Consider the following 26,055-nt stretch of genomic DNA (forward strand, 5'->3'; position numbering starts at 1 on the left):
TGCTGCCTCCACCTGCGTTCTGGAAGCAGAGACTGGCCCGAGCCTGGCCGTGCGGCCCCGGGCAGTCCCCCAGCCTCCCAGTCCCGCACCCCCACCTGCAGAAGGAGACAGCGCGGCGTACCTCGTGCGGTGAGGATTAAGCGAGTCTCCGAAGAGGTCCGCGTTGCCCGGAGTTGGCCCTCTGGTATCGGCTAGTGGAAACCGCCCCACATAGTAAGGGAGACGATGTCGACATTATTTCTGAGTTGTCAGCCACATCCGGATATCTGCACATCAGCGTTCCCTGCTGCCTTTGCGTCGCCTCCACCCGTGCACTCGGGAGCGTGGCCGGGGCCCAGTGCCTGCCCCATCAGCCCCACACGTCCCGGTGAGCATACAGGACCACGGCCCTCTAGTCCCCTTCCTCCAGGACCTACAGTACACCGAGCGGTGTGGGGCAGTCCTGTGTGTAGATGTAATTATGCAATATTGTGGTTAAAATACATATAAAATTTCCCACTTTAACCATTTTATAGCATACGGTTCAGTGGCATTTAGCCCATTCACAATGCTGTGTGACTGCCACCTGTCTAGTTCCGTGACTCGTTCTTCGCTGGAAATTCCACCCCTGCTGGGCGGTCACTCCCTGCCCCTCCCCCCAGCTCCTGCGGCCCCTGTTCCGTTTTCTGCTCTGTGGCTTTGCCTGTTCTGGAGAGTTCGCACGAATGGAATCATGCGCTGCGTGGTGGTGGTGTCTGGCGCCTTTCACTGAGCACAGCGCTTTTGACGTTCCTGCGCGTGGCAGCGGGAATCAGGGCTTCCTCCCTTTCTGTGGCCAAATAATACTCCGTTTGTGCTAGCCTGCACCTGGCTTATGTGTTCATCTGTCGATGGACACTGGGGTTTGTTTCTATCCCTCGATTATTATGAATATTCGCGTACGAGTTCTTGTTCAAACACCCGTCTTCAGTTGCTTTGGATATACACCCAGGGCTGAACCTGCCGGGTAACTCTGAGTTTGACTCAGCGAAGAACTGCTGAGCTGTTGTCCACGGTGGCTGCACCATTTTAATTCCCTGCCAGCAGTGTACGCGGGTTCCAGTTTCTCCACGTCCTCAACGCTTGTTGCTTTCTGCTGTCGTCGTTTTTATCATAGCCGTCCTGCAGGTGTGAAGCAGCCTCTCGTTGTGGTTTTGAGCTGCATTCTCCTCGTGGGCGGTGACCTTGAGCACCCTCCTCGAGCTCGTTGGCCATCTGCGCATCTGCTTTGGAGAAGCGTCTATACAAAGTCCTTTGCCCGCTTTAAAATCGGGTTGTTCACTTTTTGGTGCTGAGTTGCAGGAGTTCTTTCACCCTGACTCTTGAGCACTGGCTCTTTCGTTTTCTCATTCATCCTTTCCTCAGACACTCGGGATGGCCGCCCCACGCAGCCCCGGGGGCCCGATTGAGCTCAGACGTGGCGCTGTCCGGTGGGGAAGCCAGGTGGAAACGTAACTGTGGGACCTTGGGATGGGTTCTGCGCTTGCAAAGCGAGCGCCCACTGTGTGCCTCCTCCGTGCCGGGGCCGAGGGGTTTGAGCACAGTGGGCTTTCGCTTGGGCTTGGCGGGCAGGTGGAGGATGCCAGCTGAAGGGGGGACCTGCGGGCGCCAGGAAGGGGAGGGGTCGTCGGAGGCCAGGAGGCCTCTAATTCTAGGCAGAGGAGCTTGCGTCGTCTCACGGGCAATGGGGAGCTGTGGATCAGATCGGGCTGCCAGTGGGGCTGGTGTTGGGGGTCTGTCTGTCTGGAGGTGAGAAACCAGGGCTGTGGCCGGCGCCACAATCTACTCCTGCCCCTAGGATCTGTCCTAAGTCACACGAGTCCCAGTGAGGCCCAGTTTGTTAGGCTCCTGCCCCCAGCAGGGGCTCCGACTGTGGGCAGTTGGGGCTTGGCAGCCCCGAGCCCGCTGGAAGAATCTGGGCCTGGGGAGCGTCCTTCAGGTCCAGGACCCACAGGGCTCTGCCCTCTGTGGAGGCTGGTGGCCCGCAGGGTTCCCATCCATCTCATTTCCCCAGCTCGGTTTTCCGAGGATCTACAATTACTCTGGGCTGAATTCCCCAGATTCCAGCCCGCTCCCGGCCCCACCCGTCCAGATGCTCTTCCTCAACGCCAGCCCGGGGTGTTTCTGCCCATTGTGCCCGTGGGAGACCCAGGGAGGTCTTGGCCAGATTAGCGGGCGGGCCGGGCGGGCCGTAGGGATTGAGTGTCGGCCGGGGCGCCCGGCGACAGCACGTGCTGCGGGCTCAGGCCACACGGGGACTTTCCAGCTGGCTTTGGGTGCTCGGCTGCCCTGGAAAAACACTGGCCTGTTTCTCTTGAGAAAGGGGCTGGCAGGCCGTGGGTAGAGGGAGGGCCACACCGCACTAGGGGCCCAGAGCCTCGAGCGTCAGCTTTTGGGAGCCCCTGCTGGCCCCTGCTCCCACGTTTGCCCCCTCCCCAAGCAGGCCTGGTCTGCCGTTTTGAACCCAAATGCTGCCTGAGGTTTGCCTGAAAGCGGCCCTCCCCTCCTTCCAGCTTGCTGTCCCTTCTGTGGGTGCTTCTAGCCAGACAATTGGTGCGGCTACTTTGGAGAGCAGTTGGCAACTCCTCAAAAAGTTAAAGAATCACTGTATGACCCAGCAGTTCCACCCCAGGTCTATGCCGAAAAGATTGAAAACAGGTCCTCAAACAAAAACCTGTGCATGTGTGCGCACAGCCGCGTGACTCCCAGCAGCCACAATAGCCTAGATGTCCACAAGCGATGAATGGCTGAACGCAATGTTTCTGTCCACACAATGGAATATTATCCAGCCATAAAAAGGAATGAAGCACCGACATGAGCCACATCACGGTGACCCTTGAAAGCATTCTGCTGCACGAAGGAAGCCAGACACAGAAGGTCACGTATTGTCTGGGTCCTTCCACATGACGTGTCTAGAATAAGCAAATCCATAGGAACGGGAAGCAGATTGGTGGTTGCCAGGGCTGGGGCAGGGGAAGAACGGGGAGTGGCTCTAACACGGACAGAGTTTCCTTTTGGGGTGGTGAAAATATCTTGGAACTTGAGGTGGAGGTTGCACAACACTGAGATGCTGATGCCACGGAACAGCGCACTTTAAAACGGCTATTGTATGTTACGTGAATTTCACCTCATTAAACAAACAAACAAACAATCTCGCTGTAACACCTCAAGTCGAGGGTGAGCTTGGCATGTGGCTTCCTGGCTGGAAGTTGCCAGGGGATTATGAAGGAGGCACCCTCAGGGGACCGAGGGGGATGGACAGTTATCTATGGCGCCCAGCACACTGTGGGTGCTGTTTCATCCTCTGAGTGCGCCCCGTCACCCTGAAAGGAGTGAAAGCCGCACAGCCGTCCCTTAGCGTGCAGCCTTCCTCCCCATGGTCATCTGAGCCTGTGCGGTGGGGGGGACAGCAGGTGTCTTATGCCCATTTCATGGATGTGGAAACTGAGGCTTACGGGGGAGCGCCTTCCCCAGGTCACACGGGGCTAGAGCTGGAGTCAGCACCGGTGGGCTTGGCTCCCAGCCTGCCGGGCCTGGGTGCCATGGGGAGGGGGTGTCAGAGGACCTGCGGGTGATGGGAGACCTGGTCGCTTGGGAGATGGGGGTTGCTGCTCGGAGACAGCTGTGGACCGGGATCGATGGCTGTCGGGTCTCAGGTGATGCTCTCTGCCCTGAAGGGTCTGCGTGTCTGACTCAGAGGCTTGGGAACTGTGGTTCCTGCATCTGCGGGACTTGCGGTGCCGTGGTTCTTGCGACCCGCGGCTGAGGGAGTCGGGTGTGTGCCTTCTCCCACCCGGACCATGAGTGCGGTTGATGGAAAGTGGCCCCGTGAGGGCGGGGATCGGAGTGTTCCCTGCTGGGCAGAGCTTGGTTTGAGGCTGGGGGCTGAGAGGCTGAGCTGGGGGGGGGGAGGGTGCCGCGCCACCCGGTCTCACGGCCTGTGTCTCCTCTCCCTGCCTCCGCAGAGCGCTGTCGTCCGTGGTGGCCCTGGGAGCCAACATCATCTGCAACAAGATCCCTGGCTTGGCCCCGCGGCAGCGCGCCATCTGCCAGAGCCGGCCCGATGCCATCATTGTGGTCGGGGAGGGGGCGCAGATGGGCATCAACGAGTGCCAGCACCAGTTCCGCTTCGGGCGCTGGAACTGCTCCGCCCTCGGCGAGAGGACCGTCTTCGGGCAAGAGCTCCGAGTAGGTAAGGGCGCCTCTGGGCCACTGGGGCCAGGGCCTGGGCCGGGACACCTGCCTGCCGACTGACGGCCTCCCAGTGGCCAATTTCTTTGCCCTCAGCAGCCCTCCCCCAGCCCTTCGCACGCCCGGCCCAGCCCTCAGGGACACTGTGCGTCTGGGGCAGAGGGGGCCACGGCAGGAGCCAGCCGCGTGCACCACGAGGATCCTTGCTCTGGGCCGTGGGGCCAGGCCGGGCCTGACGTGGACCTGACACTGCAGGCTGGTGGCGGGGCAGTGACGTGCAGGGTGAGGGACACGCCCCAGTCTGCTCAGCGGCTGTGTAGACTCAGGCATGTTGCTTCGTCTCTGTGCCTCTGTTCCGTACCTGGGAAATAGGAATAAAAGTAGTATTTCCTGCACGAGGTTGTTGGGGGCTCGATGAGAACGGTGCCTGGCCCCCAGGAAGTGCTACGTGGCGGTTGTCTCGCTTCCGTGAGGGGAACGTCTTCCAAGCAGCGGGGACAGCATGACACATGGTGCTTCGGTGAATCCGACGGCTGGAGGGCAGGGTGGGCGCCACTGTGGGTCGGGCTGGGGAAGGGCTGGGCACCCCACCGCCTCCAAAACATGTCATGTGGGGGTGGCAGGAACCCTGCTGACTGTGCACAGTCCTAGGGGCCACTCACCTGCCTCTCTGTCCTCACAACCCTGGGGATAGACCTCATGGTGCCCATTTTACAGCTTAGGGGACCAATGCCCAGAGAAGAGCTTAAATAAAAAAGTGTGTTTGGGCGGGCCACGATGGCTCCTCCTTGTAATCTCAACACTTTGGGAGGCCAAAGCAAGAGGATCGCTTGAAGCCAGGAGTTTGAGACCAGCCTGGGCAACATAGTGAGACCCTGTCTCTACAAAAAATAAGAAAAATTAACTGGGCTCAGTAGTGTGCACCTGTGGTCCCAGCTATTTGGGAGGCTGAGGTGGGAGGATCACTAGAGCCCAGGAGTTTGAGGCTGCTGTGAGCCGTGGTTGCACTGTTGCCCTCCAGCCTGGGCCACAGAGCAAGAATCTATCTCTTAAAAAAACAAAAAGTGAGTTTTGGAGCCTGACCTGGATCTGAATCCAGCCGTGTGACCTTGGGCACATCCCTTAGGGCTGCACAGGGCCTCAGTTTCCTCATTTGTGACGTGAGCTCTGAGCCAGCAGGTCCTCATCTGGGTCCTGCACGCCTGCATGCAGCGGTGCTCAGTAAACAGCTATGGAATGCACGAGGGTGGGGATAGTGACGAGACCTGCCCTCCAGGCCGTCGTGAGGGTCGGGGAGTGACAGCTTGGGCACAGCGCCAGGCATGCAGGGGTGCCCAGCCCGAGGGCACAACCCGTCCTTCTGATCCACAGGGCAGAGGAGCCTGGGCCCGCTGAACAGGCCGCAGCTGCCGGGACCCGGGCCAGGGCTTGGAACGCTGGCAGGGGTGGCGCAGGGGAAAGCCCCTGGGGGCCCCTTTGTGGTGAGCAGCCTGTGGGTGGCACCGCCCCCTCCCGGGGCCCACCACCCAAGTGCAGCTCCCTCCCGCCAGGTGCCAGCGCGGAGGGCGCGGCCGCCCCATCCACCCTGTGGGCAGGGCACCGGCACGGGTGCCGGCTTTGTGCCAGGCACCCACCTGCCTGCCCGGCCCTCAGCCTGAGACTCTGGGCTCCACGGCCCCGGGGCTTGTGAGGTCTCCCGTGGTCGCTTGGTTTGCACACGATGGGCTGATCCAGGCGTCTGTCGCCCCTGCTGGCAATCTTGGCTGCCTCACCGTGCAGGTCGTCCTGTGCCTGGACACAGGGGTGGGAGCTTGGACTTTATTTGGGACCCCAAGGGTGCGGGTGAGGGACACGGGGGTTCCCTCGCTCCTGAGAACGCAGCATCCGTCTCAGGCTCTGCTTCTAGGGGCCCCCCAGATCCCCGTCAGCATCCCGGAGGCGAGCTTTTCGGCAGTGCTGTCCGCGCCCGCTGACCCTCTGGCACCCGTGATCGCCTCCACGGCTCCCCGTCCAGGCCAGCAGTGGTCTTTGTGTTGCCGGCTATCCCCCCTTCCTTGGCTTCGGGGCCCTGGCTGGCCGCTCGTCCTCAGCCCGGCCCAGCTGGGGAGTGTGGGTTCCTGGGGGTGTGCCCGGGCGCCTCTGTCTCCGGCCTGCCCCGACAGCAGGGGCTCGCTCTGCCCCACCGCTTCGATTCCCACGGGATCCCAGGAACCTCTGGCCTGACACACTCGGCACCTTGCTGCTCCAGTCTCTGTCCCCAGCTTCCTCCAGCCTGACCATGCTGTTGTCTCAGCAGAAGCCTGTGTCACTTCCCCGTCCACCCTCTGCTCCATGTCCACTGCAAGGCCTACTTCTCTGTCCCTCCCCTTGGCAGCTTTCACTGCCTCCTCCCCTACCAGCCCCACTTACTGGGTTAAACAGAAGCTATGCCATATCACTCCCTGCCTCCAAAACCTGCAGTAGCTCCCTATTGCCCCCAGATAAAGTTAACTCCTTAGTCTGGAATCTGAGTAGGCACCTCTCACCCCTGCTTCCCTCCATATCTGGCTTCTCCCTCTTCCCTGAGCACGCAGGGCCCTTCCCACCTCCAAGACTTTGCTCCTGGGAGGCTCCTCCCCTCTGCTTATTCACATCTGATGTCCCCACTGGGGGGATGCTGTTTTCGCCCCTTCCTCAGCTCTCCCTTGTCCATAGCCAGGCCATGGCCACATCCTGGTGCTTCTGGGCCTGCCTCCAGGCTCCCCCTGCGCCCTCCCTCCCGGTGGGTGGGCTCTCTAGAGCCCGGCCTGTGGTCTCGCCGCCCTGCCTGCAGCGCCCGGGCTGAGCTGGGCGGCAGGAATCCCGCAGGCGCTCTGATGGTGGTCTGAGAAGGCACCTTGCTCCTCCAGGCGCTCAGCTGCAGGGAGTCACGAGCAGGAAGTGGGGCCGGGCAGGTGTGCTGGGTGCCCTGGGCACGGGACGGGAGCCGGGCCATGAGCTGGCAGGCAGCCGGGGGCACTGGTGGGAGCAGCCACTCAAGCGGCGCCAATTAATGATTGGCCCTGAGAGGGGGGATGGCCTGAGTGGGTGGGGCAGCCCCTCCAGGCCTCGCCTGTGACCTTGGCCCCGCCTAAATCTTGAGGGCTGAAGGGAAACCCCTTAAAAGGGCAAATCAGCCCCCTGTGCAAAGTTCCAATCCCTCTTCCAGCACCTGGCCAGGTCGCTTGTCTGCCTCCAGGGATGGGGCGCTCACTACTCCCTGTTAGATGGGTGTTGCATATGGGGACCCTGTGCTAGCTGTGCCCTGGGCCTCTGGGTGCCAATTGCTTTGCGGCTTCTCGGGGTCAAGGCCCATACTAGGCCAGCGACATGGTGTCCCTCATGCCTGGTGGCCTCCACTCTATGGCCACCCGAGCCCATCCCTGGCCTGTTTCCTCATGTGTGGAGGAGGGAGTCTTGTGGCCCAGGCCCCTCCTAAGCTGCCTCTGCCATTAACCGGGAGCGAGCTTGTGGGGAGCGCGCTGCCCGGCTCAGCTGTCTTCTGCCATGGGGGGGGACGGGGACACATGAGGTCGGGAGAACCTGTGTTCCAGGAGCGTGTTAGGAACATGGCCCCCCGAGGCCCCCTGAGCAAGGCAGGAAGTTTCTAACCGGCTCCACAATCAAATCAGGACTGTCAGCAAGGGCTTCCCTGGGGGCGTGACCCAGGCCCGCCCGGAGGTGGGTACAGGGACGGCTCCGGGAGGAGGCAACCATCCGCACCAAAGCTCAGGGCCCAGAAAGCCGATGGGATTTTCCAGGAAACACGGGAGCTCCGAGGGCTAACAGGAGGTGGGGAGGCCTGAGGCTGGAGGGGCAGGGTCAGGCTTCTGGAAGGTTCTGAGCAGACCAGGGCCTTCCCTCTGCACGCTGGAGCCCTCTAGCCGCTGCCCACCCCTGCCTCAGCCCAGAGCCCCCTGGGACCCACTGGCACGGGGCTGGGGCTGTGTGTCCTGAGGGGGGGCCCAGCCCCACCCAATCATGACCAGGCTCAGGTGAGCGGCCCGGGACACAGGTGCAGTGCCACCTGCCCACGTTTGCTCTGTGGGTGAGCTGTGCACGGGGAGTGTGCTCACAGACTCAGCAAGGGATCTCGGTCGCCAGCCAGTCCAAGGGGGCGCAGTGACTCACCTGGGGCATCTGAGAGGCGAGGGGCCCGGGGGAGAGAGGGTGACTCCGGGCCTCGCGCACCCTCGGCCCTGCAGAGGGTGTGCACACCGGGCCCGGTTTTCCCCGGGGACAGGGGCTTGAGGGCTGCACTCTGGTGTGTGTGCAAACCGAGGGGTACCGTAAGTGTAAGATGCAGGAGGGATTTTGAAGACTCACCAAAAAAGTAAAACGTCCCTTTAATAGTCCTTACGCTGATTACATATTGGAGTAAGGTTTTGAATATATTGGCTAAATAAAATATGTTATCAAAATTGAGTTCACCTGGTTATTTTCACTTGCTGTGACTAGTAGAAAATTTCAGATGACACCTGCGGCTGACCTGAGACTTCCGTCGAGTGGTGCTGTACCAGAGGGGACACAGAGAGTGGCCCGAGTCACCTGGTCAGGGCAGGGGGACATTGAACCTGGATTTGACCATCCCTCTGAGGACTGTGTCCTCCAGCACAGGTGGGGCGGTCCAAGGGCAGAGGGCCACCAACCAGCCACTTCCCGGGATAGTCAGTGCAGGGGTGGAGGGCGGCTCCCCTCGTCAGCCGTGTTTGCCATTCAGCCTGCATGCATTGAGCACTTGCTGGATGCCACACCTGGGTGGGCACAGCGTATGGGGCCAGGCGGGGGGGCAGTGCCTTGCGCTGGGCATGCCCGGTGGTCCGCAGGCCCTAGCCTGAGAACTGCCCATCCTCGTCCTCGCAACACCACCATCCCCCACCCCACCCTCATCCCCGGGGCCCAGCTTGAGGCATCCGAGCGGGCGAGTCCTAGGCTCAGGGGCCAGGCAGCCAGGACTCCAGGGACAGTTGGATCCTTGACAGTCAGAGTCAGAAAGACTTTCTGGAGGCAAAGCTGCCCACACACCCGCTGTTGGTTCGGTGTGATAGGCTGGGGACTGCCTCCTCCATGGAAGGCCAGCTTGCGCCTGGGAGGGTGGCTCCCAAGGGGACCTCAGAAAGTGACAGGGCTGTGGACCTTCCTGTGGGTGGTCAGTGGGCCTTGACCAGCTGGGTGCTGCGGGCTGGGCCACGGTCCAGTCCCAGATCCTTCCACACGGCCCCTCAAGGGCCACCTAGAACTCGTCCAAGGTGGGAATTTTCCACCGTCCCTTGTGGGGCGCCACAGCAGGATTAGAGTGGGGACGGGGCCTGGGAGGGGAGAGGGCAATGCCAAGGACACAGACCCTGGCTGGTGAGCGGCCCAGGTCCCACCTACATGCCAGGAGCGGCTGAGGCTGGGACTGGGGCTCTGCCAGGACTTGGGGTCTCTCCTGAGCCTGGGGGCAGGAAATCCCTCCACTTGCTCAGCGCAGACCTGTCCACACCGGGGGTCCACGGGCAGGAGGCCCAGGGCTCTGGGCTCCGGTCCGCCGAGGCAGGACAGGGCGGGGCCCTCGGCGGGCTCTGAGCCTGACTCCTGCTGCAGTCTCAGGAGGTCCAATTCTTTCTTAACTGCAGCCACCTCCTGAGGCCCCACTGTGGGCTGGGCCTGTCGCAGACGTCCCTGGCTTAAGACCACACGCACCATAGACAGGAAGACTCAGGCTCACAAGGAGGCCGTGTGACTCACCCAAGGCCACACGGCCTGTGAGAGCCAGAGGAGCTTGGCGGCCCCACCAGAACCCGCGCACTGGATAGTGCTGCGAGGCCCTGCGGAGACGGGGCCTTGTGCCATGGCGCACAGGCAGCTGCTGGTTTTGCCAGGAGGTTCCACAAGGTCAGGCTGCCCGAGGCTGAACGCACCAGCCAGAGGCTGCCGGGCTCCAGGAGGGGCCTTCCCAGGCCCCCAGTGGCCCGGGGGCAGGGGAGGACACAGGTGCTGCCCGCCCTGGGCCTGGTGTCCCCACCTGGGGCTGCCGCTCCGCGTGTGAGGGCCTCCACTGGGTCGGAACAAAGGCCTCGGGCACACGGGTGTGCCGGCGTGTTCGGACCTGGCATGACTTTTCCAGTGCTCTGTTTATGACAATGGCAGGGAAAAGCTCAGTGTGGAGACGCTGACTCAGCCTGAGAGGGTGGGGGCCGGGCGGGGCCAGAGAGAGACAGAGGGACAGAGAGGGACAGAAGGACAGAGAGAGAAGGAAACGGAAGGACAGAGACACATGGAAAGACAGCACATACACACACAGCACTGAGCAGGCCCTCGCCCCCGCCCGCCCGCTGCTTCCGGCACGGCAGGGCCAGGCTGCAGGCCTGCTCCGAGAGGGAGGGTCAAAGCAGCCATGCGTCACGTACTCCCCACGTCCCTGCCGAGCCTGAGCCCTCCACTGCGCTAACTCTCACCAGGTCCCTGCAAGGTGCCCGCTATTGTCACCTCCCTTTAGCAGTTGCAGAAGCAGGCCCAGGGGCTAGAGGCAGCCTGCCCAGCCGGCCCTGGGCAGAGCCCAGATGGGGCCAATTGGTCCAGGCAGGCTCACGGGGCCCCTGGTGGGCTGGGGCTCTGGACTTACGATCCTTCAACTGCATAAAGAGGGATTTGGGCCTAGCCAGGGGCTGGAGGCATCACAGACCTGCCTACCCCCCTCCCTGCCTCCCTCCAATGCCCCCCAGCCTGGGCCCTGTGTGTGCAGGGGGGCAGATCCAAGACCAGCTCAGGCAGGGAGCTGCACCCGATGACTGGGCCCAGGCTGGGGTGTGGGCAGGCACAGGGGACTCTTCCTGGGTCCCTGGGCTTCTCTTCCCAGCTCCTGTGCCCAGCAGCCACCTGAGTGCCCTGTCCAGACATGGCCCCCACACAGGCTCGGCCGGGACCTGTGGGCGTGGCCCAGGGCTGTCTCCTTCCCTGCCTGGGTCTGTCTCCCCACCTACGAACTGGGTGTGTTGGGGCAGTACTCCCCATCCAGTTCTAGGCTCGTGAGGAGCCTGGGGGCTGGGGGATGGAGGGGGGGCCGCAGAGACCCCACTTCAGCCCCAGCAGCCCTGCTCTGACCTGCTCTTTTCGAAGATCCATCTGACAAAAGCTGCCCAGCCAGAGAGACTTTAAGGAGAACCCACTCACTACACTGGGCCTCGTCCCATAGTACACAGGGAAACTGAGGCCTGGGGAGTGGGGGATTTGGCCAGGGCCACCCAGCATGAGCCTCGGTTCTACGTGGGGTTGGCCCAGATATGGGGCCCGGCGAGGCTGGACATCTCCCTGGTGCCAGGCCGAGTGCCCATCTGCCCCTCGCCTCCCCTTGCTGTCCCCGGCACCCTATGCTACCACGGCCAAGGCAGCACCTTTGATTCCCCCAAACTCGATCTTCTCACCCCGCTGCCTGGTGACCACCCCACACATTGCTCCGGTCCACGTGGGGTCCCTTCTGGACTCCCCCTAAACCCCTCGCCCAATCCACCTGCCAGTCCACGTTGAGACTGTCCCAAACCTGGCCCCTCTCGCCTCCTTTACCTGGCAGGCCACTAGCATTTCTCACCCGGACCCTGGCAATGGCCTCTCTATGGGGTCGGCCAGAGGGTCCTTTTAAATGTCAGAGCAACCCCCTCCGGGGGCTCCCCATCTTCTTAGAATAAAGTCTAAGATCTTCCCCTAGGGTGACACAGTGCAGTCCTCAAGGACCGTCACCCACTCATCTCCACTGATCTCTGCTGGGACAAACCACACATGCTCAGCTTGCTCCCACCTCAGGGCCCTAGCATTGCTGTTCCCTCTGTCCAGAACACTGTTCCCTGTGCCTTTGCCTTCCTCACTGTCTCATCATTCAGGGCCCACCTTTAGCATCCCTTGCTGAGAGGAGGCCTCTCTGGCCACCCTGCGCCCTGGTCCAGCCACCCTCTCCTGCTGACCCCTGCATGGCTCTTACGCTGCCCACGACCTCCACTGTCTGTGAACCCCTCCCCGCCTGTCTGCCCCCGCCCCTAGCCCCGCTCTGTGCTTGGCCTTGGATGAGGGCTTGACGGATGGGTGCGGGCCGAGGGCCTCACCCCTGGGACTCTGGGGGTTTGGCTGGGAGGGAAGCTGCACTCGGGGTGGGGCACACAGATGGTAACGGAGCGAGTGGTAAACGGCAGGGTCAGGCGTCAGGGGCCGACAGAGGTGAGCGAGCGGCCCAGGTCAGTGAGGTGGGAGGCAGAACCGCTGGGGTCGTCCTGTCCCGGTGGGTGCGGAGTGGGCTGATCATGAACTCTGGGGTCCCAGGTCAGATCCCAGCTCCACAGCCCCCCTGCTGTGTGACCTGGGGCCAGTCTCCTGCCTCTCTGAGCCCAGTGTCCTAGTTGTGGGGTGGGGCCCTAATTCATACCAAGGGGACCCCTGTGAGGGTTTAAAGTCCACGGCATCATCAAATGCCGTGTTTCCGCAACAGTCTTGAGATACAGCGCACCCGCTGTGTGTTTCGCGCATTCAGGGCAAGCGGTTCAAGGGTCTGTAGCCCAGCCACAGAGCTGCGCAAACACTGCCTCCATCGACCTTAGAACATTTTCATCCCCCAGAAAGAAACCCTGCACTTTCAGCTGCCATCCACGACGCCCCCGCCCTGGCGACACCGTCTGCCTCAGCGGTCCCTGTCTGGGCAGTTCATGCAGACACGGTCACACCGCACGTGGCCAGTGTCTGGTTCCGTCCACTCGGCATAACACTGGTGAGCCTTGTCCACACTGCAGCGTGGTCCGTGCTGCACTTCCTGTTTGCGGTGAAGGATGTCCCAGCGTATGGACGGGCCACGTTTCGTTTATCCATCATCCGCGGACAGCAGGGTTGCTCCACTTTCGGCTGTTACAAATCATACTGCCGTGAGCGTTTGCGTGCCAGTTTTTGTGCGGGTCTATGTTTTCACTTCTCTTGTGTTTATGCCTCGGAGCGGCATCGCTGGTCACGTGGTAACTCTACGCTGAAGTTCTTGAGAAACTGCCGAACTTTTCCACGGCGGCTGCACCGTCACACTCCCACCGGCGGTGCAGAGGGTCCCGACGGCCCCACCTCCTTGCAACGCTCCTCACCGGCAGCCTTCTCATTTCAGCCACCCAGCGAGTGGCATCTCCTTGCGGGTGCGACTTGCGTGTCTTTGGCAGCTAGTGACGTCGCACGTCTTCCGTATGCTTGAGGCCACGGTGAGACCTTTTTTGGAGAAATGCCACACCTGCTCCCATCCTTTGCCCGTGATTTCTTGGCTTTTAAAGTTTTTCAGTTAATGCATAACATCGTACACGTGTATGGGGCACACGTGGTATTTCGACACGTGCATACGATGTGTGATGATCGAGTCAAATGCTTAGGGTCTACGTCGCCTCGAGCGTTTATCGTTTCTGTGTATTGGGAACATCTCGAGTCTTCTGTGTGGAAATATACAATACGTTGTTGATAACTAGAGTCACCCTACTGCGCAACAGATCACGAGAACTGAGTCTGTCCCCCCCACTCTCCCCAGCTACCCTCCACCCCATGAGAGCCACGGTTTTAGCTCCCACGTGTGAGCGAGAACGTGTGATTTTTGTCTTTCTGTGCCTGGCTTGTCTCACCTCACGTAACCACCTGCAGTTCCATCCGTGTTGCTGCAAAGGGCAGGATTCCATTCTTTTCGCTGGATAGTATCGCATCGTGTTTGTAAACCACGGTTTCTTTATCTCCTCATCTGCTGGTCTTTGCCCGTTCTTCATTGGTTGTTAACCTTTTTATTACTGAGTTGTACAAAACGTCATTTTTTTAAAGAGGGGCAAACACAGGCTGGCAGAGAGGAAGGGCGAACCGAGCTGTGCTGGCCACGGCTCAGACGCACGTGCACGGAACGCACCGTCATCCCGGAGCCCGCATGCGAGGGCAGGCCCAGGTGTACGCCGGGCGCACGTGCAGAGGTGCACTCGTGCCAGCCAGCAATGCCCGAATGTGGACGCCCGTGAAGATCCCATGTGTGCTGTGTGTCACGGGCATGGGCACGAAGCTCAGGTCAGCCTGCCCCCTGGACCGTGTGCCCTTCGGGCCACATCGGAGCCATTATCCTCACTTTGTAAGTGGGAAAACGCACACAGAAAAGGCCCCTTGACTGGTCTGAGGTCACCCAACTGGCGAAGTTTAGGGTCTGGACTGGGACTTGAGGTGTCAGGCGCTGAGCCTCCCTCCACCCACTGGGACTGTGTGGCCCCTGGACTCTCGTCTCACCTCGGCCGCTTGAGAATGTCGGGTCCCGGCTCCCCCTTTCTCTGTGCTGCTTTGTCACCTTGGGCAGCGTGCTGTCCCTCTCTGGGCCTCAGGCTTCTGGCTGGGGAGGGAGGTGTGGGACTGAGGTTCCAGATTCCCGGCCCCCTTCTAAGAGGGAACCCAGGGCCTTTCCCGCCCTGCACCCCCCCATCAGTAGTTAATCGGGTCATTACGTGCTCAATTATAGCTTTTTATGACTTTCTAAAAATAGTGCGCTGGCCCCCTGTGGATGCTAGGAAGTGGCAGGTCACTATGGAGGGGTGGGGAGAGGCCATACCTGGGCTGGGGAGGGTGGGCTCAGCCCCGGGAAGGAGGGGGCAGCCATGTTCTGCCCAAGCCCCGGCTTTGCTCCGGATGTGCATTTGTTCCTTCCAGAAATTGCTCACCAGGGTCTGCCGGGGTCTCCAGCGTCCTCCTTCTCCTCGGGTCAGAGCGAGGGGCTCACCGGTGGACGAGGCCACAGCGCGGCCTGGGCACAACCCCGTTCTGCGGGCATCGAGTCTGTTGGCATTGCAGAGGGGGTAACATGGGCTCAGTGAGGGCCTGAGTTACTTGCAGAGAGAGCAGTGTGGCCTCAGTGTCCCCACGTGGTGGTGGTCTCCGAGGGTCTGCCGCTCTGGGTTTACCCAGAATGTGAGTGGACGGACACCCAGGCAGGGCTGCTGGGCCGGGCCTTCGGGGGAGGCTGTTTCAGCCCAGTCTGGACGGAGCGCGGAGATGCCTGGGCCTGTCTTGGAAGTGCTGGCTGTGTGTGGTGGCCCTGCAGCCGGCCTGGCCCACTGGCCGCCTGTTAGTCCTGTTTGTTCTCAGCGATGGCTGCTGCGGCAGATTAGAACACAGGCTCCGAGAGGGCTTGTGACTTGCCTGGGGCCACACAGCAGCTGTGAGACTCCAAGTCCAGTGCTCCTGGCTCTGCCCTGAGTCTCCCTCCCAGCAGCTCCCGCTCTGCCCATCCTGAACCTCGGGCAGGGCCGTGGGCTATCGGCGTGCACCTGCGCTGGCCCAGGCACCCGAGACAGACCGCACTGGACACAGGGACCCTGCGTCAGGGCTGGGGCCCTTGGGGACCATTAGGACTCAGAAGCCCACACGGGGGCTCAACAGAGCCTGGGGGGTGGGGCCAGCGCGGGGCCTGCTCACCTGTCGCTGGCATTTCAAGGGTACTGCCGGGTGCGGTGGCGCTCCAGTGTCTGAGGGTGTAGACCTGTGCTGGGGGAGGCTCTGGGTCCTGAGAGGGGCCTCGGGACGGCTGCTGGCCCCCGTAGACCATCCAGGCTACCTTTGTCCAATAGCCCCCCATTACTAGACACATCTGGAGCAGCTGCGGAGCTCAGAGTGGTGGGAGAGGACAGGTGGGCCCAGGCCTTGGGGGCCAGGCCGAGGCACTGGAAGTCGTCACAGAGGCCTCGGGAGCCATCGAGGTTGCTGGGCAAGGTCCACAGGTCCAGGCTGTCCGCACCGGGCACCAGGGATCAGCCTCTCCTAAATCTAAGCACCCACACGCCCTTGCCGGGAGGGAGCACGCACTGCCGGGGACTGGCAAGGCGCCCCAGCCGGGGCCCCGGGAGTGGTTTCGGGAGGCAGACGGGGAAGCCTGGAACTGCTCTGCCCTCGGCCCCACGCCCAGCACGGCGTGACCTGGGGCGAGTTACGAAGCCCTCTGAGCTGGCGTCCGGTGCGGCAAATGGGGCAACCAGCCCTCCCCGTGGGGCTGTTGTGAGAATTAAAGGCGACAACACACGCGGCCTACTGGGCACGCGGGAGCTACGGTCCCTGGCAGCGACTCAACCGGAACCAAAGCCCGTCCTGGTGAACCCCCCAAAAACGCAAACTCCGCCCGCAAGTTAACCCCCCCCGGTCTCCATGGCGAGAGACGAGAGGGTTTGGCTCATTAAAACCAAATAAAGAAGGAGTTAGCGGGAGTGGCAGGCGGTGAGTAACTGATGAGTAACTGAGCCGGAGCCCGGGGTGGGCACGGCCAGGTGAGGGCAGGAACCTGCAGGAAGGACGGGAGGGCGGCTGTCACGATCTGTCCTCAGAGCACGCAGACCCAGCCTTGGCACCTGTGGCCCGCCTGGGGGCTTCGGGGCAGCAGGACGTCCGTCCCCGACCCGCTCACCTGGCAGGAGGAGGAGGGCCACCGGCTCCAGGGCCTCCGAGGGAGCAGCCACATCCGTCCTCGTGCAGGGACTTCTCCCTCTTGACGTGACTGCACCTTCGCTTGGGTTTCCTAGACTCCTCTGTTGGGGGCCTCGCTTGTGACACGTGCCCACTCCGGAGCCAGCTTGGCCTCCCCAGAGCTCCCCACCCCTAGTCTGCCCGCGCCAGCCCCGCACCGAGGTCTGCAGTCGGTCCCCGCGCGGCATTCTCCTCCGGCGGCTGCTCAGCCCCTTCCCTGTCTCCTCCTGCCGAGAGTCACTTAGCTACAAAAGGGTCAAGCTGGGGGCAGATGGCTTCCAAGGACCCCCCACCCCAGGCCTTAGCTTCTCCCTCAGCCTTTCTGGGCTTTGAATCCACTGCCTGGGCTCAAACCCTGCCTCAGCCACGAACACCTGGTTTCATACCCACTGGGCCTCAGTCTCCTCACCTGTGAAATGGAAATAATGATTCGACCTGCTTCGCCCGGTTGTTGGGAGTTACGTGAGAACACATGTGAAGGGCTGGAAGCGTGCGTGGCACAGGTGAGAGCCATGTGAGTGTTGGCTGTGACAGGGACGGGCCAGCACAGCTCTGCCCATCTGCCTCCAAGAATTTCCAGAATCCTCGTCCCCGCGTAGCCAGGGTGGGCACCCTAACATCCAAGTCCCACCGCGTCTGGCCCTACACCTGCCGCCTGCTTCCACCTGACTCCCCCGACCGCTATCCTCCTGTTACTACCCTTGACCTCAGCAAACCCTTCCACACCTCGGCACCTTCACCCCTGCCCGGCCCACCTCTGAGTGTCCGCCTGTACGGCTGTCACAACCCACCACTCACACACACAGGCAGGGAGTTATTTCATAGTCCTTGCTATGACTTGCTGTACTTAGTTAGGATGTCACCTCTTCCAGGAAGCCTCCCTTGACTCCACTCCACAGAGGCAGGTCAGGGAATCCTTTGAGGTGCCACGATGCTCCCTCGTGCCCCTTCTCTCAGCTCTTCCCTCGCTTCTCCACCTACTTCCTCTCCCTCCCTCTGTCCGCGTGGCCCCAGTGAGGCTTTCTGGTGGGCAGCTCGTCCGCAGGCCCTGCTTGCTGGGCTCAGGCAATGCAGAGAGTTCAATAACCCACTTCAAACCCTTCAGATCATCTTGACCTCACTGAGACCCAGGGAGGTGGAGTCCCACGTCCTCCCTGTCCCTGTCCCAGGCAGGGAGTGGGCAGAAGAGCGGAGGCGAGGCTGGCGGGGCAAAGCCCGGTCGGGCAGGGGCTGAGCATCCTGAGCTGGAAGGAGGCGGCTCTCTGCAGACTCGCATCCTGCTGGGGAGGAGGGGACACTGGTCGCCACCCTCCCCTCAGTTCTTCTCAGAGTAAAGAAGTTCCCAAGAAGCTGTGGGCCCTTCCATGACAGCAGACGGCCACCAAAGTCCGCTCGGCCCTGGGCCCCTAAGAACAGTGGCCCCCGGCCTGGTCCTCACCCCTTGGAAGATATCCCAGGGGAAGAGGCGCCCCACCTGGGTGAGCCCCCCAGCTGGTTGGGGTTAAGGAGGTGGCCCCCAGGGCACACAGTTAGCCCCTAGCATGGGACTGGACATGCAGCTGGTGCTCAGTGACAGCGCAAGGAACACACCTGACTTGGCCGTGGAGCCTCTCTCAGTCTGCGGCAGTCACCTCAGCCCTAATGACAGGACAGCACCGGGCGCAGGGAGGGCCGTGCTGGTGCTCGCGGGGCGCGGGACTCGGCAGTGGCTGCAGAGTGGGTCTCCCGCTGCCCCGTCCTGCGACTGGGTGCTGGGCCTGCCCCAGGTGTTGCTGAGATGGGCGGTGAGACTCCCACTCGTGGGCTTTGGCTCTTGGTTCTCCAGTCGGCAATATTTAGCCTGCGTGGCGCCAGGCACTGGCCCCGGAGGCCACACAGCCACGACCACGGGCAAGCGGAGAGGGACCGAGAGTGCAGGGCCGGGAGGGAAGGATGCTCAGGACCCGGCCTGGGGCTGTGGGAGATAAAGAAGAATAAGTTAGAAGTGGACAAGGAGGCTTTGGACTCACGCGGGAGTCCCCACCTGTAGGGCTCACGAGGGAGAGAGTGTCTGGATCTGGGTCATGCTGGGACTAGGGTTGGCTGCAAGGGCGCCCTCCTGGCTGGAAGTCTGGAGAGGCTGCCTGGAGGAGGAGGCGTTGGAATCAGGCCTCGGGAGGTCCTTCGCTGTCAGGCATGAAGGGAAAGGGAATTTCACCAGAGACCACGTAACCTCCCAGGGATGTGAGCAGCACCCGGAAGGATCGAGTCATTGTTCTGGGCAGAGGACGGAAGAGGGGTAGGGAGGCCAGCGGGCGTTGACCTGGCGCCTTCCCTTCTCAGCCCAGCCGTGGGCTTGGCTCTGCCAGCGGGAGGGAGGACTCTGCCCGGACCGCGCTTGGAAGGACCCAGCTGGCAGCCGGGGGAGTGAGGGACAGGGAGGACTGGTGCCCAAGTCTGGGCGGTTCAGGGGCCCCTGAGCCAGGCAGGGGTGTTGGGAGGAGAGGGGAGACTCGGGGGCCCAGGGCCCGGTGATGGGTTGAAGGGGGGTGGTCAGAAAGGGAGGCAGCAACAGGAGAGCCTGGGTGGGCTTCGCTGCGTGGCGTCTGCCCGGGCTCCTGGCTGGCGGGTGGGGACGGGGCGCCCTGTGCTCCCCACGGCCTCAGCTTCTGTCTTCCACGCACACGTGGTCCCCACGGCGGTCAGCACAAATGGCTTGTCCTTGAGGAACAGCATCTGGGAGGCTGGCAGAGGGGAGAAGGCCGAGGCGCAGACCCCCACTGCTCGCTCCCAGGGCTGGAGACATTGGGCCTCTCCCTCTCTTGGGAACAGGGAGAGAAGCTGCCGATGCGGTGTTACGTGCTGCTGGGAGGGCCACAGCATGCACTGAGTGCCTGCTGTATACCAGGCACTGCCCTCACCGCAGCCCACAAGGCGGGCACTTTCAGCCCCACTTTGGTGAGTCGGAAGCTCAGAGAGGGAAGTGACGAGCCCAGGGTCACACAGCCAGCCAGTAGCAGGGGCACCAAGGCCCAGCCCTCAGTCGCCTGGGCCCAGCCGGCTCCGGCTCCGAGCTGGGGGCCTCACCGTGCGCACCGTCTCTCCCGCAGGGAGCCGTGAGGCCGCCTTCACCTACGCCATCACCGCGGCCGGCGTGGCCCACGCCGTCACCGCCGCCTGCAGCCAGGGGAACCTGAGCAACTGCGGCTGCGACCGCGAGAAGCAGGGCTACTACAACCAGGCCGAAGGCTGGAAGTGGGGCGGCTGCTCCGCCGACGTGCGCTATGGCATCGACTTCTCGCGGCGCTTCGTGGACGCCCGCGAGATCAAGAAGAACGCGCGGCGCCTGATGAACCTGCACAACAACGAGGCCGGCAGGAAGGTAGGGCGCGCGCAGGCGCGGTGCCGCTGCTGTGTCGGCTGTGTCCGCTGCGCCGCCCGAGGGTCTCCGACCTCTCTGAGCCTCAGGTGCCTCTTCTAGTGGAGGCAGTTGATGACCTGAGCCCCGCAGGTGTGCGGTGGGTGGCGCCAGGTGCCCTGGGTCCTCCAGGTGCATCGCTCGGAGCCGCCCGACAGCTCTAAGAGGCAGCCACGCTGTTCCCATCCCAAAGTGTGGAAACTGAGGCCCTGAGTGGTGACGTGATGCAGGGCTGGACAGGGACCCTGTTTCCATCCCGGGTGTGAGCTGGGCTGGCTGGGGACCTGAGGGTGGGGGGTGCCCAGCCACAGCCTTATGTCCCTGCCCTTGGTGTTCCCGGTCCCAGAGGCCACGCCGACACGCCAGGAAAGACTTCCTGGAGGAGGCAGCCTTTGGCGCGATCACCTTGAGAGGCCAGGGAAGGGATGCTCCCAGGACGGGGAGTGGCCTGAGCGAGGCGGACACTGTGAGTCGAGGGCTCTTGAAGAGCAGCCAGCTTCTTGCGTGCACGGGATGGCGTGCGGGGTGCTAGTGGGGGAAATTCAGATAGGGCCACACTGGGGAAGAAGCCAGGGTAAGCCTGGCCCCACCCGCAGGGAGATGAGGGCCCAGATACTGGCTGGGAGGAGCAGCCGCCATGGCGGCAAGATGGCCCGAGATAGAGCAGCCAGCCATGTGGAACGCCAGGCCTGCCTGGCTCCCCTCCCCGGGGGCTGCACCTAGGGAAGCAGGGCCTGGGAGGCTCCTCGGGCACAGGCAGACTTGCCTGCCAGGCAAAGAGGAGTTGAAAAATCCCTCTGCCCCAGACCATTGGTCACTCGCTTCTTCATTCAACAAATGCTACCTGCCCTTTCTCTGGGCCAGGTGCTAGGCTGGGCATAGGGGCAGAGAGGAGCCAGACATGGCCCTGGCTAGGGTAGCTGGGTCCACATGCAGGGTATGGGGACCACACCCAGGACAGCAACAGCCTGGGAGGTTGGGGAGGGAAGAGAAGCTTCCTGGAAAAGGTGCCATGAGAGTGGAGCCTCGAAGGACATGCCAGAGCTAAGAAGAGCAAAGGCAAGGGGAGCTGGCCCCAGGAGGCCTGCAGATGGTTCAGGCTGCTGGGAGCACAAGACGGGGCTGAAGAAGCAAGCAGGGGCCAGCACAGAACAGGCCTTGAACACCAGGCCAAGGGTTTGACTGTCTTTTGTAGATGTAGAGATTTTCATGCAGCAGATGGTTATTATCACCAAATGAATGGATGGAGGGGTGACGGGTGGATGGATGGATGGGTGGATGGGTGGGTGGATGAATGGATGGGCAGATGGATGAGTGGATGGATGATGTTTGGATAGATGGATGGATGAGGGATGGGAGGCTGAGGGCTCAGCAGGGATGGGGCAGCCACAGGGAAGGGCCTAAAGTGGTCAGCGGCTGGACTCCCAGACTGTACTGTGCCCAACTGTCTGTGAGGCCCTGGCTGAGCCCGTCCCTTTGCTGAGCCTCTGTCTCCTCACCTGTATGGTGGGCGAGAGGCGCTTTTCCTCCCCCACCCCTCTAACAGCCCCCGGCCATGCAGCTGTGTGGCACAGGTGGGCCTGAGCCCTTGGAAAAGGTGGTGGCTTCACAGTGACCCTCGGTGGCGAGCTCCTTTTCCCAGCAGCAAAGTGCTCATGGCGGCAGGGGTGGGTGTGGGTGGGGCTCTTTGGGGTTTCCAGAAGAACTGGGTCCAGACCTTCATGGCCCCCCAGTGCCGGGTGCCCTCGCCCCTCCCAGGGCTGCAGGCCTGCCCCACCCCACTGCCTCGGGAGCATGTTGTCCAGCAGGTCAGGTGGAAAGGAAGCTGCAGCCGCATGGCTACGCGCCACACGCCTGTGTTCTCTCGCAGTCGCAGTCTGGGGCCAGAAGCCCAATAGCAGGTGTCGGCCAGCCCAATCCCTGCCAAGCCCCAGGGGAGGATCCTTCCTGCCTCTGCCAGCTTCCGGTGGCTGCCGGTGCTCCTTGGCTCGTGGCTGCATCACTCCAGCCCTGGCCTGTGTTCATGTGGCCTCCTCCCCAGAGCCTGTCTCCTCCGCTGTCTCTCAGGAGGACACTGGCCATCGGATTAGCACCACTCGGATAACCCAGCGTTATCCCATCCCCATCCTTTCCTTAATTACAGCTGCAAACACCCCGTTTCCAAGTGAGGCCCCCTTATGAGGTTACCAGGGGACATGAACTTGGAGAGGGGCTACTATCCAGCCCACCACACTGGCCGTTCACCCCAGGCCAGTGCCCTGGCGGGTGGGAGTCAGAGGGGCTGAGCCCGGAGTCCTGCTCGTGCCCGGCTTCCACGAGCCCCGGAATGGCTGCCCCCGCAAGCTCCGCACGGGTTGGGTGGGCTCCCGTGAGCAGCCACGCAGTGCCTGGGCTGGAAGAGCCCTGGGGCATCCCCTGTGGTTATGCAGGCATCAGGGACCAGTGCTGGCCAGTGTGTGGCCCGCCGCTGCGTGGGGCAGACGGAGGCCATGCCTGTGCCGGTGGAAGCCGGGTCTCTTCCCTCTGCACCACCCCAGTGGAGGCAAGAGATCGTCCACCTGGGAGGCCCGGGGCTGTGGTCGGGACACCTCTGGGCTCCTCTCTAGGTCACGTGAGGGTGGGGGGTCATCGCTGCGGAGTACCCCCGGCTCCAGGAGCTGGGGCAGGCGCCCTGTTAGCTGGACGTGTACCATGTCTCGGCACAGCCCTTACCTGACTGAGGTGCCACAAGACTCATGCCAGGCCCAGAGCCGAGAAGTTGTCCCCCCAGCCCGGCGGGACCTCACGGCCACACTCTCTCCATCTCGACCCAGCGGCTGATGAAATAACTTCGCTTGCTGACCACATTCAGTCCACAACATGGGCCTGTGGTGAGAGGGTGAAGCCAACACGGGCCATGTCCCCAAGGGGCTCACATGTCAGGCTCATGCCACGAGGGTCAGGAAATGGGCAGGCCTGGGAGCTGCCCCGGCGGAGGGGGTGCAGGGGCCTCTGTCCCCGGCCTAGGCTCAGAGCCGCCGGCCCCAGGCTACGGCTGGGGTGATGCGCGAGGTGTCTTCCGCTGGTGCACCCGGACACCGGACTCCCCCGGAAGGACTTTGTCCGCCACCCCCATTCTCCCCCCAGCCCCTGGGCTATAACGGAGCACTGTTCCCAGAGCATGGGCCACACCTTTGTTGTGGGAAGAACACCAAATTGGCCCTTTCCCAGAGGGGCCCCAGTCCGCCCGCCCCCACAGCCCTGGCAGGGCGCGGAACCATGGCCTGGGCTAGCAGCCCCTGCCTCAGCCCCCTCAGCGCTGCTCTGCACCCTGCCCTGTGGTCTTCTGGGGCGGGGGCCTGGTCTCAGTGCCCCAATGTTCCCGCTGCCGCTGGCGCCACCATTGCTGTCGTGCTCATGGCCGGGGCTCAGGAGAAGGAAAAGGCACATTCTTGAATCTTGTGATCACCTCCCGGGAGAGGCTCTGGCCCGGGGGACCCAGCCAAGCGAGGATGTGGCCCCTCACTCTGCAAACAGCTGCCCAATCGGCTTCATCGGCTGCCGGTCACTGGCCTGACCGTGCAGGGTCTGAAGGTCCCCAGGTGGGCAGGAGGGTGCAGGCTGAGCCACCTGCCCTTGATGTGGATGTGGAGACGGGCCTAGGGGTCAGGGGAGGGCAGCGGAGCACAGTGGGGAGGCAGCTGTGCAACAGGCCACAGTGGGGACACCAGTGGGCACACCAAGAGGGCCACCTGGCACGCAAAACCTCTAGCCTGGACACCCAGCCAGGCTTCGGGCCATCGAGGCACCTCTGGGGAGGATCAGCTTCTGGCACCTGCTGTCAGCCTCCTTTCCCCTCCTCCTCCCCAGCCTCTCCAGTCCTCTCCATTCCCGCAGAGCAGAAGACACCCCCCAACTCCAGGCCCAGCCTCAGGGCCCACCCTGCGCCCACTTGACATGCGTGTGGCCTGATCTTTCCCTTCAGGCCCGGTGGTCTCCAGACCTTTGCCCATGTTGAACCTCTCCCGGAACACCCTCCTATTTGTCTAACGAGCTCCTACTCATCCGTCAATACCCAGTGTGGGCACTATCTCCTCCAGGAAGGCCCCAGCCCAGGCACCATCACCCAGCAGGGTTAGGTTCTCGTGGGCTCCTGCAACAGCTGCATCGTGCATGTCCTTCTCCTCCTTCTCCCTCACTGGACTGTGAGCCCCAGAGGTCCCCTCCGAGATCCAGGGCCGTGTGCGCTGGGCCAGGGGAGGGTGCTGGGGCAGTGGTCGTACCTGTGGGCTACGACTCCCTCCCTCTGTGTCTTTCACTGGCTCATTCATTCATGTATTCGTTCACCTGCTGGGGACTTCTGTGGGCCAGAGCGGGGCTGACGGCAGGTTCCCCTTGACTGTGCGTGTTGGCCCAGGGGGCAGAGCTGGGCCGCCAAGGCGAGGCCAGCGGAGCCCCGACAGCTGACAAATGGCCCTTCTGCCGCCGCAGAGCAGCAGCTAACGATTCCCCGTCTTTAATCAGGCCCGGCTGGCAGGGCCCTTTCGATCCGGGTAAATGAGTACCTGGGGTCATGGCTGGCTCTGGGAACGGGCCTTCCGGGGCCTCGGAGGGAGGCCCAAGGAAAACACACGGCTGCGCCCAGCAAGGGCCCCGTGGAGCCGGGGAGAAAGAACAACATCGGGCGGGCAGAGGCCGCCCGCTTCCCAGCACGGCCGCCTGGCGACCTGCGCACTCGCGCCTCCGCCCCAGCCAGGTCCTTGGGCAGACGTGCACTGAGCTCCATGGGCATGCCAGGCTCTCACAAACAGCCGCTGGTTAGGCACCAACTGCATGCCAGCCCCTATCCCAGGCACAAGGGCAGGGAGTGGCAAGAGGGAGGGATGCACACTTATTAAGCACCTACTGTTGCTGGGCCCCTCGCTGCCCTATGCCCTGCAGCAAGTCCCTGGCACCCGAGCCCAGTTTCCTCATCATCGCACCGATGGTCGTAGAGCCACACCTTGGAGGGCTGTGAAAACCCAGCAAAACAGATTGGATGAAAGTACACCAAGCCCTGCCAAGTCCTGAATGTTCCTGCTGGACCCGTCCTGTGCAGTAGGGACCTGTTGTTAGTAGCCCCATTTAATGGACGAGGAGGCTGAGGCTCAGAGAGGGAGAAACACTCACCCGTGGCCACACAGCGCGAAGTGGAGGAGTGGGCTCTGGGGTCAGGCTGGAGGTGGGGGCGGGGGCTCAGATGGCGCCCGGCTTGGGCTGCGCCGTGTCGAGCAGCTGCTCTGTCCCCTGCAGGTTCTGGAGGACCGGATGCAGCTGGAGTGCAAGTGCCACGGTGTGTCAGGCTCGTGCACCACCAAGACCTGCTGGACCACGCTGCCCAAGTTCCGCGAGGTGGGCCACCTGCTCAAGGAGAAGTACAACGCGGCCGTGCAGGTGGAGGTGGTGCGGGCCAGCCGCCTGCGGCAGCCCACCTTCCTGCGCATCAAACAGCTGCGCAGCTACCAGAAGCCCATGGAGACGGACCTGGTGTACATCGAGAAGTCACCCAACTACTGCGAGGAGGACGCGGCCACCGGCAGTGTGGGCACACAGGGCCGCCTGTGCAATCGCACCTCGCCCGGCGCGGACGGCTGCGACACCATGTGCTGCGGCCGCGGCTACAACACCCACCAGTACACCAAGGTCTGGCAGTGCAACTGCAAGTTCCACTGGTGCTGCTACGTCAAGTGCAACACCTGCAGCGAGCGCACCGAGGTCTTCACCTGCAAGTGAGGCGGCCACCACGGGCGCCGCGGGCACCCCCCCCCCGGCGGTGTTTTGCACATCGCCCTTGCCTTCCTGCCGTGGCGCTGCCAGCTGTGGGCAGAGGTGGACGCAGAAAGTGGGAGCTCCCGGTGCAGGAGGGCATCGGCCGGGGCCCACCGCCTCCCCTTGTCCCCCAGGGGCTCCCTCCTGCCACCCGCTCCCGTCACCTCCCGTGGCAGAAC

The 26,055-nt window shown here is 62.8% G+C and overlaps 1 protein-coding gene across 1 annotated transcript; it reads left to right on the plus strand.

Moving 5' to 3' along the window:
• LOC105822738 (protein Wnt-7b) lies at positions 1-25,840 on the plus strand (the record flags this gene model as incomplete). The annotated part of the gene is made up of 4 exons (XM_012659776.1): positions 1-129; positions 3,984-4,210; positions 19,782-20,053; positions 25,361-25,840. Coding segments are annotated over 4 exons (1,108 nt in total), but the record flags the coding sequence as incomplete, so codon positions are not given.
• Between the last annotated feature and the right edge of the window lie 215 nt (positions 25,841-26,055).

This window comes from Propithecus coquereli, unplaced genomic scaffold (assembly GCF_000956105.1).
Source record: "Propithecus coquereli isolate 6110/MARCELLA unplaced genomic scaffold, Pcoq_1.0 Scaffold633, whole genome shotgun sequence".
NCBI lineage: Eukaryota > Metazoa > Chordata > Mammalia > Primates > Indriidae > Propithecus > Propithecus coquereli.